Below are 16,873 nucleotides of genomic sequence, written 5' to 3'. Positions count from 1 at the left end.
GGTATTTAGCTATTTTTGGCTATAGAAATGTTGTCAGCCTATTGTGAAATGGTAAGATAAGTTCTTCCAAACACAGAGCTTTCAATTGAATTACGTTCTGCACTGATGACATTTCATATGAAACGAAATTATGTAGCTCTTGGAGGAAAACCATAGCAGCAAGATAGCAGAAAATCTATTAGACATCTATGACAGAGAAATGTGTTGAACTCTAAACACCCAATTCTAGTCTTTCACTGTCCTTCCTACAAGGAAGGGCATTTAAAACTACCGGCCATTAAGCTTGCCTCCTTTAAAGATCTATGCTGAATGGCAAATACAGTTTTCTTTAAGGTAAAACTAAAGTTTTATCCTTTTAAAAAAATACTTAGAATGAGAAGCATTCATCTGCAATATTTGATTCTTCTCTTTTTGAAGGACTTTCTGGAGAGCACTTCTGATGCTCTAGGTTATTTTGGGATCAAGAAATCATTTCAAAATTAGAGCCCTTCCTTTCCCTCTGTTTACCTACAATTTGAAGCACCACCCCTATTTGGGGGGCAGTGATGGTGGCTGGAAAAGAAAAATTAGTAAATTCTTTACTATTGGAAGTAAATTCTAGCAAATGTTCGGTGAGGAAGGAGGGTTCTAATATTGACTTAAGTAAATTATGACTTATCTGAGGGGATTAGAAGCTTGTTTCTCTTCTCTCTTGTGGCCATGAATAAGGAGTCAGACTAGAAACAAAACTGTATTTCCTGAACTTAGAAACAAAACTGTATTTCCTGAACTTTTTGTTCCATAAGCTGGTTAACTTCATTTCAACCTGCTTTGAATTTATAAAATGCTTCCTGTATCTTATTCCTTTCTTAGAAAACGATGATAGGAAACCAAATTGTGCTTGAAGAGATACAGCTGCAGAGGGTACAGGGTGGACCTTCCACAAGCTACATGTACTAAAATTATGACCATATGTGCATCCTGGTAATCAGGACCTAGCTTGAATCCCATCTCTTAGCATGTTGCTTTCTTAGTATGAATGGAAATTTGGTGAAGAAAGGGCTTTTTTGTTGTTTGTTTTTTGGTTGATTTTTGCAAAGATTTGAGTTTTCCAAACTAATGAATGAATAGTTGTTTAAAAATTCAGATGAGTATGTTCCAGTAATGAAGGTTACTACAGTCATTTGTAGAATTGTTTAGGGAGTTTTGGGAAGGTATCAAAAGGGCCTTGTAAAAAACTAACTTGTTTGCTTTTCTTTAATCAAAGCATGAGGCCAACTTTACACTGTAGTTGTTACATTCTTTTAGATGGGCCATCTTCAACTACAGCACAGTGTTAGTGTAATATAAAATAGCCATGCTTGACGTTGAAATTATTAAAAATATCTTTATCAATTTTTATGTCAAAATAAATGTTTTAGGTATCCAAACTATTTTGCCTTCTTATCTATAGTTTTGGTTCCCAATTATTAAAAAAAATTTAAGTCTGTGCTATGTAATTTGCGTTCCATTTTCCTGAACTGCAAAAGCCACCTGATTTTTTTTTGCTTTTTCAAAAAGCATGATCTATTCACTATACATTAAAAACATAGGTATTCAATGCTTACTATCACAAAATTAACACCCACAATAACAAGACAATCACTGCTACTAAACAGCCTTGGAGACAACTCTTTAAGATATTTACAGTTAACAGCAGGAAATTATCTATCTGATTAAGCATTCTTTTTTTTTTTTCTTTTTAATATCATGTTTTGACATTTCAGGAAAGGCATTTAGAATCCACGTTCCCTTATTCCCCCAAAAGGTTTAAACATTGTTTTGGTTTAAGCATTCATGCCTTGACCAACTCTTTACCATTTAATATGATACTTGTGAGAAATCAAGGAAGGGCTATGGCATGACTTTATTCAGTTGGTCTGTGCTCACATAGCCGCACGATGTGAGGAACTCTTTGTCAGGCAAGGGCAAGGCAGTTGCATTGAGGATGAGGCCCTGTGGTGATTGTACTATATGGATGGAGGTATAGTCTGGGACAGGCATCTCAGAACTGGACACTCTTTCTGGCCCAGACCTCATAGCAGTAGTGGTAAGGCTTTCTGTGGTGATGTAACTGTCCTCCTGGTTAAAGCTCGGCTCCAGACGTGGTACAACCTGGATGTGAGGGGCCACGGTGATACACTTTTTGGCATCTGTCTCACAGAAGTAGGCATTGTCCATGATGAATTTGGCTTGGCAGGGCGAAACAACTTCTGGGTGCATGTCACACGGGGATATCCCTGCTTTAAGTTTCTGGCCTGGGGAAAGGACCACGCTCCCTGCTGGTGTAATGTCACTTACTTGGGTATAAAAGTCGATGTTTGCCAGTGAATTTAGATTGCTGAGCTGACCTTGATGAGCCAACTCAGTACCATCAATAAGAAGTGGTCTTGGTTTAATTTCCTCTGCTAGGGTGAGGTTGGGCTGTTGACCTGCATCAACAGGCAGCGAGCTATTGTGATTCTGGTCAAGGCACAAGAGATCTGCTTCCCCTTTTAACCTCTGTGGCTGAGCCACCCCTAAGGTACCATCACATGTGTCACTGGCATTGAAATCAGACTCCAGAATGTCAGGTTCATAACAGCTGGTACGTCCAGAATCATCATCCTTCGCCCCAAGGATAGGAAGTGATTTTTGAGAGTCAATGCTTAGAAGTCTGTCTGTGTCTGATCCCCCAGTCTTTTCACCAGGGTCATCAATGTCTAGCTCAATAAATTCAACCCAAGAGTCATCATTGTAGAATGCAGGTTTATAGTTGTCATGGATGGCTAGGATTGTGTTTACTTCTTCTAGTTTTCCTTCCTGGAAAGCAGAAAAAATGGAAAGCTATTAAAAGAAACTTACCATAATTACCTGATTTAGCAAATAGAATTCAGAGACTTATTATAGTTATAATAAGAAAAATCATAGCAAACCCACATAATAAGAAAAATGCATTAGTCGGTGATTTTAATACTAGTAAAAGCTATAATACTGAAAAAACTTCTGCCATGAGAAGGAATTTAAAAAAAAAAGTAATGCTCTCAACATAGACTGTGTTCTTCATATCTCTTTAAAATAATGCCGTCTCAACAACAATCTACAGTTTAGGTAGATTTATTATTACCTTGAGAAGGTCTGAATCAATTCCTTTAATTTTTGGAACTGGAACTGGGGGCAGAACCAGCATCTTAATCCTTGAAAACAAAGACAATTTTGGTCTGATATACTTAATTCAAAATTACAGTCAATTATTTCAAAAGGTAAAGATAAAATATTGGTGATACAATTACTTATTTTAGTACACTAGTATACTTTAGGGAGCTCTAGTGGCCTTGTGACAAGAAACTGTGCTACTATCCCGAAGTCATGACGTTCAAGGCCACCAGCTGCTTTGCAGGAGGATAAGCACTCTCTGCCCATGCAATTGACTGCCTCTGAAAACCCACCAAACGGTCAGCTATGGGTCGGTTCTGACTCTACGGAACACAGCAACAATAACAGTATACTTTATGTAACTGAAATATAATAAAGAAAAGGGAAATGTTAAACAGCAAATTATAGAGAGAAATGGTAAGGGGAAAAAAAAAAGAACAAAACCAGTAAAAATCCTCACTTGAAGTTAATTTAAATAAAAACCGACTTTCTTAACCTCTGTTTGTATTTCTCCCATAATGCTTTTTAGTCAATAAAATGACTCATTATTTTAGAACTATCAGGGAGGCAGATGAAATTATCCTTCCGTTACACACATAGAAAAATTTAATGATTTAAGGAATGTGTTCAAATTAGGCACCAATACTTGGTACAGCTGGAGCTCAAACCTAGAGTGCCTGACTCCAAAATCTCTGTCTTGCTGCTGTGTTACCTGGTTCAGTATTCCTAAATAACTATACCCATTTACCATTTATTGACATGGGTAGGTTTCAGAGACCTGGCTACTTTGGGAAATTGGCATTGTGTGAAATGCCAGTTTCACACAATACAGAAGAATGATACAAAAGGACGACTCTATCAGATGATAAAATGCAAGCTGACTATAGTTCTTACTGCTAAATTATAGAATTGCTATATAGAATTGCTAAATTACACTCTTATAACTGCCAATTTAAATCCTTGTATACCTACCAAACCACTGAGAATCACGGCTCTGCCAAGGTGACATACAACTTTAACTGTAACTGGGGTTTTTTTGTTTGTTTTTAGATACCATCAAGTTGACCCTCCATAGCTGACCCTCCAGCTGGTTTTCAGAGGCAGTAAATGACAAGGGAGGAGAATGTCCATCTTTCTCCCACAGTGCAGCTGGTGGATTCTGACTGACCGTGACTTTGGGTTGGCAGCACAATGCCTTACCACTAAGCCAGCAGAGCTCTCTATTGCCAGAGGAGCCAGTATTTATCTCACCTTACATCTTGGCATTCATTACTATCAGACATGTGTTAGTACACAAAATAAATATTTTTACTATTATAAATGTAAAAAGTCAGATGAGATAATTAGGAGGTGAAGAGTTGTTGTTGTGTACCATAGAGTTTGAACTGAGCCATAGCTGACCCTCCAGTGGATATTCAGAAGCACTAAATTGCATAAGAGTTGATTGCCTATCTTTTCCTCATAAATCAGCTGGTGGATTTTAACTGTATGTTTTTGGAATTGCAGCACAGCTTCTTACCACTAGGTTACTAGAGCTCCCAGATGAGCAGGTGTATTTGAAATGTTCAAAAACATGTACAAATGCAACATGACTCTAATTTCAATAAGCAAAGATTCCCAAATGGATAGTGATTAACTTAGCTATGTGTGCCTTTCTTCTTTGAAGAAGGGCCATTTAAGTACATGTTAGTAGTTAGCCTTTTCATTACTGGTAGCCCAGTAGCAAGAAGCTGAGCTACAGTAACCTCGATGGCATGCACGGGGTTCGAGGCCACCAGCTGCCCTATAGGAAAAAGATTGGCAATCAAATGGAGAAAAGGGGGTAATTTCCTCCCGTGTGATTAACTTCCTCTGAAAACCTGCCGAGGGTCAGCTTAGGTCACTTCTGGTTTGATGGTACACAACACAGTGACTTTTATGCCAAGTTGGTAGGCCCTGAAGTCTTTAGAGCCTGAACAGGTAATTGTGTTAGCATACTGCTTTAGTGTACTTGAAACACAGCCTGTGCATTAGGAATGTATCTGATTCAGTGATCACATGCAGTCCTGAAATAAATAGGCCTGCTTGCTCAGGATTTGAAGTGAACAGGCAGCTCACAGATAACAGCTTTATTAGGGAGGTACACATCACAAGGCATGTACAGTGTTCAGTCCAGGTCACTTAATGTCCTATGCAGCCCCAACCAAGTTCTCATTACTAATCTAGAAAGTCATGGCAACCCATGCACAAGAACTATTGTGATCCACAGAATTTTCACTGCCTAATTTTAAGGAGTAAATTACCAGGACTTTCCTCCTAATATTACATAGATTTGAAGCTCTGCTGGAAACTTTTCAGACTTGCAGTAACATATAAGCCTCTACTTACAGACAAGTGGTGGCTGTGCTTGAATTTTGTGTCTGGGAATCTCAAAGCATGGTCCTACCTGGAAGGTGAGGGTTCTATCTCCCCCTGGATCACCACCATACATTTTTAAATTCTCTGTGATAAATAGGACAGGTTGAGTTTTATATAAATGATAAATGTATAATTAGAAGAAAAATGTTTGGGTGTAATTTAAATTTTTAGTCATAATCCAGGCCATGGTCTTTGCAATACTTGCTATGCCTCAGAGAGTCAGACAATGACTAAGAATGACAAGAAGAATTGATGTCTTTGAATTGCGGTGCTGAAAGAGTATTGAACATACCATGAACTGCCAAGAAAACAGGAAAGTTTGTCTTGGAGAGGGTGAATCCAAGTCTCTCCTTCGAGGCTAGGATTTTGAAGCTCTGTCTAACCTATTTTGGACACGTGTCCAGGAGAGACTGGTCCTTGGAGAAGGACATTATGCTTGGAAGGGTGGAGAGACAGTGTAGAAGACCCCTGATGAGATGGACTGATACAGTAACTGGGGCAATGGAGGTTGGTATCTCAGAATCAGTGAGACTGGCTCAGGACAGGGCATGGTTCAGACCTTCTGTACATAGGGCCACTAAGGGTCACAGGTGACTCGACACATAACAAAAAACAAACATGGAAATAACAGATAATAGCTGGAAATACACAATGAAATCTAATTGCACAACTGGAAAAAAGATAATAAAGAAGACATTGCATGCATACCTTTGTTGTTCAGAAAATATGAATACAAAGAGCATCACCGCTAGCCCAAATATTCCAAAGATAGTTGTTAACAACCATGGAAAACGGACATCTGAAATATGAAAGAATAACATTTCTCTCACAGAAGTATAAATAGTTGAAGTCAAATATATATTTTGCTTTCCTTTTCACGTAAATCTTTTTCCTAACTTTAAATTTTCTAGGCAGGCAAGTGATTCTGTTTGATGACTACTGAAACAAAAGCCAGGGACTTAAGGAATATCTTCTACAAAAAAATTCTGTTCCCTCTATTGAATTGAAGCATTCCTATAAAAAAGATTAAAAAACAAAGAAATCACAGTTTATACACAAACTGTGTTTACGAGCAAACCGTTTTTATGCATATTAGGTGTCCAAGTGCTCCTGTCAGCATGCTGCTTTGCCCAGATGATTCCCACTGGGTCTGTCTCTTTGCGACTTTCCTTCCTTTTCCCTGTCACACCTCTCCTTCTTCTCTCTTTCTTTCCAACACTTATTTTACAACTTAAAAAAAAATCCTTTAAAACAGACTTAAAAGGGGGAGATAAAAAAGAAGAATGAACTGAGGAGAAGGGTAGAGAAAATAGTGCAACAATGAATGGATGAAAACCCAAAATCTCTGTAAATGTTCATTAAAATTAATAAAATTTAATAATAAAAAAAGAAAAACAAAACAAAACAAAAACAATCCTTTGGTAGATGATAATTAATACTGGGCTCCAGTCTTTAGATTTTAGAACATTTTCTATAAGATTCTGGAGTTTGTTAGAATATGTCAGCTTCATTCCTTAAGAACAAGGGGCTCTCACCAACCTTGGGGCTAATTCCAAGTAGTGTCACCTCAATGCCAGTGGCTAACCTTTTTCTCAATTAAAAGATACCTGGAATTTCCGTTAATGTTGCTTTTTTGAAATCATATATTTTTAACAATATTCTCTTTTAATTAAATAATGGTTATTAAACTACCCCACGGAAATATCACATTTATTGTAAAGAATTAGAAGACAGAAAAACATCTTGTATCTTTTTTTATAATTTTATATCAGATGACATATTCAAGAACATAGCACATATCTAGAGCTAATTATTTTAAACACAGAAGGAAAGCCAATTTTCAGAAGTCCTTAGTAAGTAATTTAAATATCAGCACAATAAGTTTAAAGTATATGTATGTGCAATTGTCTTTCTAAAACCAGAACTGTATCAAATATTCTTTTAAACAAGCAGTCTTATTAACCAGAGTTTTTAAAAACAATGATGCTCTAGGAATTTTCATGTTGTTGCAAATTTAGTATCATAATATTCTACTTGTACAGTAAATATAGAAACACAAATTTAATTTACCAGTAGCTTATGACTGTTTTCTTAACCAACCTCAACTCCTCATATAACCCTGGAAGCATTCTGTTTTAAGTGGAGATGAGTTGTTGCTAGTTTTCCCTTGAAGTGATAACACTGTTCAATGATAAGCAAGCTTCTTTTGAACTACTACTGGATTGGGTACGTTGTTACCCTGAAGACTAAGGTGTATGTGACCCAAGCCATGGAATTTTTAGTGACCTCATATGCATGTGAAAATAATGATGAAGGAAAACAAAAGAGAAACTGGTGCAGGTGGATTATGGTGATGGTAAAGAATACTGAAGGTACTACAAACTGGTAGAAGAATGAACTGTCTTGTCTTGGAATGATGATATGGTTTGGAGGAAGAATAGCTAGAATGTGCCTTAGAACCAAGGATGATGAGACTTCACGCTATGTACTTTTGGACATGTTGTAAGGGGGGGACCAGTCCCTAGAGAAGGGCATCATGCTTGTGCACTGCTAACGAGGAAGACTTTCAAATAGATGGATTGACACAGTGGCTGTGACAATGGATGCAAACACAGCAATGACGGTGAGGATGGTAAGGACTTGGAAGGGTTTCATTCTGTTGTAGTTGAAATTCACTCAGTTGTGCCTAACAACAACAACAACAACTTAATTTAGAAATTAAATATCTTAAAACAAAGATATATTTTATATTGAATTTTTAGATCTCATCTTTATTCTTTCAACTCTTAGGCATCTTTGTCATTCTATGTAAGATCTTATAATGTTCTATGATGTCCTGACCAGACCTAGTGTACTACCTATGAAGCCTTGCTTCAGGGAAAAGCCACACCTAAATGTTTGAAAAAAAGTACTTGCAATTTACTACCTATGCTGATTCAATATTAGGCTTTCTCTTTCTGAGACATTAGAAAAACTATTTTCACAAGTATAGATGGAAAAGAAATTGACTTTAGAAAGAAAGCAAATTCAAAATCTAAACTCCCAAAACAAAACGGAAAATGTCACTTGAAAGTCTGCTATATTCAGACATGTTGTTGTTATGTGCTATCAAGTCACTAGTGACTCATAGCAACCCTATTTTCAACAGCCCTCTACCTTGCTCTTTTGAAGCAGGAGTGACATCCACTTCCTAAACATGCTTCCAGAAACCCGACGAACTTTGATGAATGTTAATAGTTGTAGAGGGGCTTCAGGCCTTTTGTTTATAAGGTTGCTATGAGTTGTGCTTGACTTGAAGGCAATAACTAACAATAACGACATACCTTGCTCTATCTTCTGCCAATCTTATTGTCTTCAACACGCCTACTCCCATAACCCAGTCACTCCATCAATCCATTTCATTGAACATATTCCTCTCTTGCATTGTCCCTCCCTCCTCCCAAGCACGATGTCCCTCTCCAAGGACCGGTCCCTGCTTGCAACACGTCCAGAGTATGTCAGATGAAACTTCAGAATCCTTGTCTCGAATCCAGACATAACCATGGTTAATTTTTTAACGTATCTTCCCTTCTTAAGCTTCCCATCAACTTCAGGATCTTTTCTGAACCATTTAATTTAGAAGTCAAACCTTCTCTCTGTTCTTCTAGTGGATTAATTCACAGATAGTGAGTACAAGTTCTCCCACTCTGACATATGATGCTAATCTATGCTGACCTGGACAACACTCTAACAGGATATGGATGCATCAACTCTTTATTGCCAAAAGCCATGTTGGCTACCATTTTAATCCTCTCCATTGTTTTGTTTTTACCTTCTTCACATGCAAATGGGCTCATATGAGGAAGTGTTACATAGAGCACCTCACTGAACTCGCTGTATCTTTCATGGCTATGTTGCTTGGATCTCACTCGCACTTCGTACTCCTTATCCAGCTTCAATGAGTACACCGGAACTGATGTTGCTAATATAGGGTCCATCTTTCAAGACAAAATATAAAAGTGTATTGGTTAGACAGTTAACAACTCAACAAAGTAAACTTGATACAGTGTTCCCCTATCTGTCTTCAAAATTAATTTCTTGGTAATGTAACCATATTTTAAAATATACTGGGAGAGTCAGCTCCTTCAAGAAAGAAAGATTAAGGTATGTAATTTTGTAAAGGATCATTTTATGAAATGAACACTCGTCAAATTTATTTTGGTATAAACTCAAAGGTATAGTAGACTTGCTTGAAGAAATACAGCTCTAGGCTGCCAGATGGTCTGCTAAGATCAAAGCACAATAGAATTACTATGGAAAATGTCAGTAAACAAGACTCCAGATAGGTAGCTGTAATTTAGTTTGCAGAAAGACCTAAAAACAGATAAACATTTTCCACACTGAAATAACAATCCATAAGCAAGTGATATATCAGTTCTCTTTAGAAATTCTGTGTAGTCATACATATAATTAAAGAATTAGAAAAAAATTTTTAAAATATTCATTATTAGTCTTATTTAAACTACCTTGTAATTTCACTAGTAGCAACTACATATCTGTTAGTTGTAAAAAACTTAACGTTAATGACCATCAAGTTGACTATGAATAGAATTCTACCCTTTGTAGTTCTAAATAACAGATTCTTTAGATCTCTGTACTTATCGTTTGAGGCATCTCTGGGGAAAAACCCTTTAACCTTTCAGTGAGTAATGGAATAAGATAACCTTTGCATCCTCCCCCAGAGAATCCAGAAGGCTTAATTCTATCTCAAAATAGTTTGCTGTAAATGATTTTGAATAATACTGCATAACTTAGGAGGGACTGGAGAGCCTCATGCTGAGTGACCTAACTCAGTCTACTGAATACAAATACTGCATAAGGCCATTATTGTAAAAAATAGGAGGATAACTAGTAAAATGTGTATGGGAGCTCAAGAAGGGGAAGGGGTAAGAGCAGAGGGGTGTGGATGGTAGGGAGAACAATTTGGTGGGTGGAAGAGGGAGTAAAGAAAATAGGTATGATCAAGCAGGAACTTGAAAAGATGAAGTAATGGTAGGCATAGTCCAATGGTGATTAATTTTATAAAACACAATGTATGGGAATGATTTTATGAAACATGATATCATTGAAGGAAAGTATGAAACACACACACAAACAACACCCTCCTCTACTATGTATAAGAATGAAACACAATGCATATGAATAATTATACGTATACCAAGAAAAAATAGTTTGCTATTCAAAATATGCTAAGGAATGTAATTGGAATCTTTTGGTAATAAACATCAGGGTCTCATCATCCTTAAAACTACCTCTCTTCTGCCTCTCCCAGGAATGATAGGGTGAGACCGTTAGCTTTTTAAAGACATATTGCTATTAAAGAGGTAGGCCCAAGTAATAAAGATGTTTCTTTCCAAGTCAAATACTCAAAGGAGGTAGTCAAACATGTGCTTTTCATATATTTTTGGGAAGAACATCTTGTTCTTGTTTATAGAAAACTTGGAGCCCTCACTTTTTCAACAGCATGAATTTTTCACATAAATAAAATTCCTGTAATTTGATTCATAAAGTCAGAAGCTGAGTCTTCAGCTTTTAAAACACACTTCCCTTTCACCTCAGTTAGATTCCATCCACAGAGTCCCTCTTTCTTCCCAAGGGGCATGGAGGGTTTGGCCTCCTTTCCAGGATCCTCTTAATATATGGAATATATGCATGCCTGGAATGCTTCCTTTAAGGCAGGATTCTGTGTATTAGATGTGCTTTATTATTTTCTCAAAATATTTTTTAAAGCCTGTGTTTCCATTCTTGAAGCTCTCATTTCTATTTCTGCTTTGTCACCCATGTTATTTCTTTACAGATTGCACTAATAACAATATCAAAATGGGGCCCATAGTGATTCAATTTACATCTCTACCTCCAATCTCATTTCTCAGCTCCTTTCAGTCTACACAGTGTTGTTGTTGTAGGCATCTCTGATAGTTTACTGACAAGGAGCCGCACTGCCAAGCCTAAAGCATGTGGTTTGAATTCAATAGCCACTTCCAGGGAGAAAGATGGCCAGTCTGTCTCCTCCCTTGTGATTTACAGTCTCTGAAAGCCCACTGAAGGGTCAGCTATGAGCCAGTTATGACTTGACAGCACAACATCACACTATCCACACTAAACTCAAATTTGTTCCCATGACTGCCACTGCCTGTATTAAACCCTGGCACAGAGAAACAGCACTCTCGGTACCAGCAGCCAGGAAATCAAAAGACAAATTGCAGTGGCTAAGTTTGCTGTTAGGGACCTCTCTAGAGAACTGAAGAGCAATGATGTCAGTCTGGAGACTAAGGTGAGCTTAATCCAGGCTATTTTTCTATGGTCTTTGCTATTATTTGCTTTGCATCAGAAAGCCGGACAATGACTAGGGATGATAGAAGCAGAATTGATGCCTTTGAGCTGTGGTACCTGAGAATAGTGCCGAATTTACCATGGATGGCTAGAAGAACAAACATGTTTGTCCTAGAAAGAGTGAAACCAGGCTGTTCCTTGGTTGGAGGCAAAGATTCTGAAGCTCTGTCTGACATACGTTAGGCATGTTGCAAGGAGGGACCTGTCCTTGAAGAAGGACATTGTGCTTGGGAGAGTGGAGGAACAGCACAAGAAAGGAAGACCCTCAATGAGATGGATTAACTTAGTGACTGAAGTACTGGGGGTAGGTGTGTCAGAATCAGTAAAGTTGGCTCAAGAATGAGCAGGGTTCAGAGCTGTTGTACATAGGGGCATTATGAGTTGCAAATAACTCAATGGCACATAATAATAACAACAACAACAACAGAGAAACACCTAGGTATAGTATACCTTAGGCAATCCTTGGTCTATGTATTGCTGACACTGTACAAAGTCTTTCTTGGCACTTTCCCCTACTGCACTCTGCAGTAATAAGAAACCAAATCTGTTTCCATGGAGTCTATTTTGACTGAAATCAATGTGCTAGGACACAGTAGAAGTGTCCCATATGGTTTCCAAAAAGAACTCTTTACAGAGGCAGACTGGTGGGTTTGAAGGGCTGAACTTTAACTCAGCGGCTGAATACTTAACCACTATGCCACCAGGGCTCCTTGCCAAATAATCATATTTAGTTACTTTTTCTATTTCAGTGATCAAATTTAATGCACACATCGTTTACATTCCGCTGTAAATTCTTGGAGGACAGAACAATGTTATAAATTTCATTGTATTTCCTAAGAACAGTATGATAATAAATTGACAAGAGGAGCTCAATAGCTGGCTTATACATTTTGAGTAAGACAGAACCGACTCATCGCTGATCCTTCAGAGGGTTGCTGAAAGGTTGTAATTGCACCAGGGAAGATTCCCCATTCTTCTCCCTGTGGGGCCGCCAGAGTTGCAATGCTTTTAGGTTAGCAGCACAACTCCTACAGTCTATGCCACTACAGCTTCCTGGATAAATACAAACACAGAACAAAGTTTATTCACTGTATTCATATAAGCAGGGAAATGGACAGAGTTTCAGCAAGTTCTAAATGTCCTCCCCATCTTGATTTAGAAATGTTGATGTAAGAAGCCAGTAGTTTACAGTTTCAGTCTCAGTCAATGGAATGAATGAACAAATGATGCCTTCTAAATACTATTACTCTGTAGAGAGCTGGACTGCTATCTCACAGCCCTCATCTCTCTGATTGTCTCATGTTATCAGTGACCACTTGGGAGAATGCTGGGCAAACCTCCTGTGTGATGACAGCCTCAGACACCAAATGCAAAGTCAATTCGAGTCCATTCTGACTTGATGTAAATGCAAGAGCATCTTCAATAAATATCAGTTGGTTCTGCTTTCCTTAAAGGGTCTTGTCTTGCCTGCGATATAGTCCACACGTTGCATTGCTAAACCAAAGGCCTTGCAACTCTGGTATTTTCAATCTACCTGGGGCTCTGTGGGAGAAAGATGGGCAATCCTCACCCATTAGCAGGAACCAACACGACAAAGAACCAATGTGACACAAGGAGTGAGTACCTAGGGATTTCATTCACCTATGGATTTTCTTTATTTGTGTTATTTCTGACACAGCATCATTAACTTATGCTTTTAAAAATTACTGAGACTGCCTTCCGTGGTGGTTGTACCACTTTACATTCCCACCAGCAGTGAATAAGAGTTCCAATCTCTCCACCACTTCACCAGCATTTGTTTTTTTACTGTCGTTGCTTGGGTGAGCTGATATCTCAGATATTTTGATTTGTACCTCTCTGATAGCTATTGATTGTGAACATTTCTTTATGGCCTGGCACTTTCTCGAAAAGTTGGAAATGGAAATACCAATTGGACTCAGCAATTCCACTACTGAGAAACTGAAGCAGATGTATGCACACCCATGTTTATTTGCTGCTATTATACACAATGGCAAAGAGATAAAATCAGCCCAAGTGCCCATCAGAAAACAAATGGATAAAAAAACGATGGTACATTCACACAATGGAATATTACACAACATTGAAAAATAATGAACTTGTAAAACACTACACAATATGCATGAGCCTGGAAGACATTATGCTAAGTGAAACATCTCAATCAAAAGAGGACAAATATTGTTATAAATAGGACTGACATGGAGGTCGGGGGAAAATAGAAGAATGGATAGATAATGAACATTGCATTAGAACAGATAAGTGGAAGAACTGTTTGAAAGAAATACATGATTAGGTATTATATGTATGACAACAATTTGGAACAAGAGATGCCTTGCACTGTTGACTAGCGGAGGAGAAGGGAGAGGGAGGGAGGAAAATGTTCAACAATGAATGAGTGAAACCCAAACTTTCCTATAAACGTTCATTAAAATCACAACAACAACAACAAAACAATGGGGAAAATGATGAGATTGTAGAGTTTGGTGAATGGTGGGAAGGTGGGAATTAGAAAAGATTCAGTGTGGGATAATAGTGGGCATAGATCAATGGTGATAAATTTTATAAGGCAAAGGTATGAGAATGATCATAAGGAACATAATATGAATGGAAAAAACAAACAAAATCATCATAATAATTTTTTTAAATAAAAACAAACTTACTGACATCACCCAGGAGCCTAAAAAGCTTTGGCTGTATATGGCTATGACTATGTATCATTTTAGAAATGGAAACAAATAAAAAAGCATTAATAAAAATAATTTATTATGTAAAGTTTAAATAATATTCTAAAAAAATTACTGTATTTCTGAAACAATAAAAACAAGAAGAGTGGCAACGATCTGCAGTTTTACAAATCTCTTTCATGTCTGACTGAATAGGTGATGGTCATACTTTTATATATGCTTTACCTTAAATGTTAGGATGTTTTGTTTTAGTTGAAACATATGAATAAATCCAGCCTCACATAGGTATATATAGAGACAAGAAGTGATATTTCTAAAAAAAGTGCTTTAGGTTATTTTAGATATTATTTTATTTTCTCTTATTAAAATTGGTTTTCAAAGAGTCACACATATACATTTTGTTTTATAACATCAGTTATTATTGACCAATACCATCTATTGGGGAGCACTTGTGGCCCTAGTGGGTCAAAAGTTGGGCTGCCAACCCAAAGTCACACAGCTGATTTGAATCTACCAGCTGATTCATGGGAGTAAGGTGGACAGTCTCTCCTGGGAGACTTATAGTCTCTGAAAACCCACTGGACGGTCAGTTATGAGTCAGTTCCAATTCAACAGTGAACACAACCACACCATTTATTACAACCTCTTATCAAATCCTCTTTACCTTCACCTTCCATTCATTCTACCCATCCATCCCCTAATCTCTGCTCCCCTCTCTTTCCTTTCCTATCCTGGTCAACCCTTAATGACTGTATCCATTTTATCGAAACCTTACCTTAACTTTTTTCTCCCCTAGTGTATACCTTGTTCCTATATAGGTTTCTTAATACTACATCAAGATTCAGCAGATGAAAGTTCCTTAAAGGTTACTTTCACTGGGGAATCCGAAATCCTTTGAGTGAACTTTTGTATTCTGTTACGTTAAAATCCATTGGTCCATCTTGAATTTTCCCCTGATGAGTAATTTTTAACATTATTTATTTATTAGTCATCTGGAAAATATTGGTTCATTAAGTTATGCAGATTTTCTAAACATACCTCAATTTTGAGAGTTAAGGAGATTTTCCACATGCACATGTTCTATTATATTGCTGTTGTTGCCATCGGTATGACTCATAGCAACTCTATAAACAGCACAGCTGATCCTTACCCGATCTATGCCATCCTCACAATCTCTGACACATCTAGCCTGATGTTGCATTCTATTAGACAGTATATTAAATGTCACTTTTGTTAATATCTTCATTGGTCTCATTAGGAAGGTCTACAAATCACTAGGAAACTGAAGTTTCTATCAGTGCCTCAGTGTAATCCATGTGTCACACAGATTTTTAAAAAGCTATGCAAGCAAAGGAGAACATTCCACTAAATTAATAAATTTTATAGCCTTATCAAAGATATTCTTGCATGAAACTAGCTTTTATTTCTTTCTTTACTGTTACTATATGAGGGTAAAGAATACACTGATCGTCAATGCACCATGGTGCATTGATTCTCGAACTAGCAGCACTGGTGGTTCAATGGTAGTGTATGCCTCTTCCAGGCAAGTTTGATTCCCTGTCAGTGCATTTCATATGTGGTTACCTATTTGCTTAGTGGAGAATTGCATGCTCCTGTGATGCTGTCAAGGACTGGACAGTATCCCCCTAACCTATATGTTAGAAAGCTCTGGTGGCCTGGTGAGTAAAAGAGTTGGGCTGCCAATCCAAAGAAGGTTTCCCACAAGCTGTTCCATGAGAGAAAGATAGGCACTTTCCTGTTGTGAGATTTATAACATCTGAAAACTTTCTGGAGGGTCAGCTGTGCATCAGTTTCAATTTGATGGCACATAACAACACAGTCAATTGTGTTTTGGATTTCTAAGTCCTGTGCCTGTGGTATAATCTTTTTGGAAATAGTTTTTTCTTCATTACATTAATGAGGTCATTTCAGTTTAAAGGGTGTCCTAAACCTAATCACTCATGCCTGAGTTATTGGTGCAAGGAAACACCAATAGGAAGAAGACAGATACCACGTGAAGACAGCCAAGGAACCAAGGATTACTGGCTACTAGAGGTGTAACAGTCAAAGAAGAAGCGTCCTTAGAACTCAGCTCTGAATTTCGACTTCCAGCCTCCTGAACTGTCAGCAAGTAAACTTCTGTCCTTTAAAGCTACTCAGTTGTGATATTTCTGTGACAGTAATAGGATATGAAAATTCTGAACAAGTTTCAGCAGAGCTTCCAGATTAAGACAGTATAGAAAGAAAAA

At 37.6% G+C, this 16,873-nt stretch overlaps 1 protein-coding gene across 1 annotated transcript in view; it reads right to left on the bottom strand.

The window, feature by feature from the left end:
• Window positions 1–1,872: 1,872 nt before the first annotated feature.
• Window positions 1,873–16,873, bottom strand: part of GHR (growth hormone receptor) — a 208,871-nt gene continuing 193,870 nt past the window's right edge. Inside the window, exons 6-9 of the mRNA XM_006889556.1 lie at window positions 9,362–9,527; window positions 6,259–6,349; window positions 3,125–3,194; window positions 1,873–2,820 (exon numbers count right to left, since the gene is read on the bottom strand). Coding sequence (XP_006889618.1) covers window positions 1,873–2,820; window positions 3,125–3,194; window positions 6,259–6,349; window positions 9,362–9,527 — 1,275 coding nt within the window. The remainder of the gene's footprint in view (window positions 2,821–3,124; window positions 3,195–6,258; window positions 6,350–9,361; window positions 9,528–16,873) is intronic.

The sequence above is a fragment of the Elephantulus edwardii genome, unplaced genomic scaffold, assembly GCF_000299155.1.
Source record: "Elephantulus edwardii isolate Elephantulus edwardi_28Jun2011 unplaced genomic scaffold, EleEdw1.0 scaffold00079, whole genome shotgun sequence".
Taxonomy (NCBI): Eukaryota; Metazoa; Chordata; class Mammalia; order Macroscelidea; family Macroscelididae; genus Elephantulus; species Elephantulus edwardii.
The sequence above is the reverse complement of the archived record's forward strand: the minus strand, read 5'-3'. Positions and strand labels throughout refer to the sequence as shown.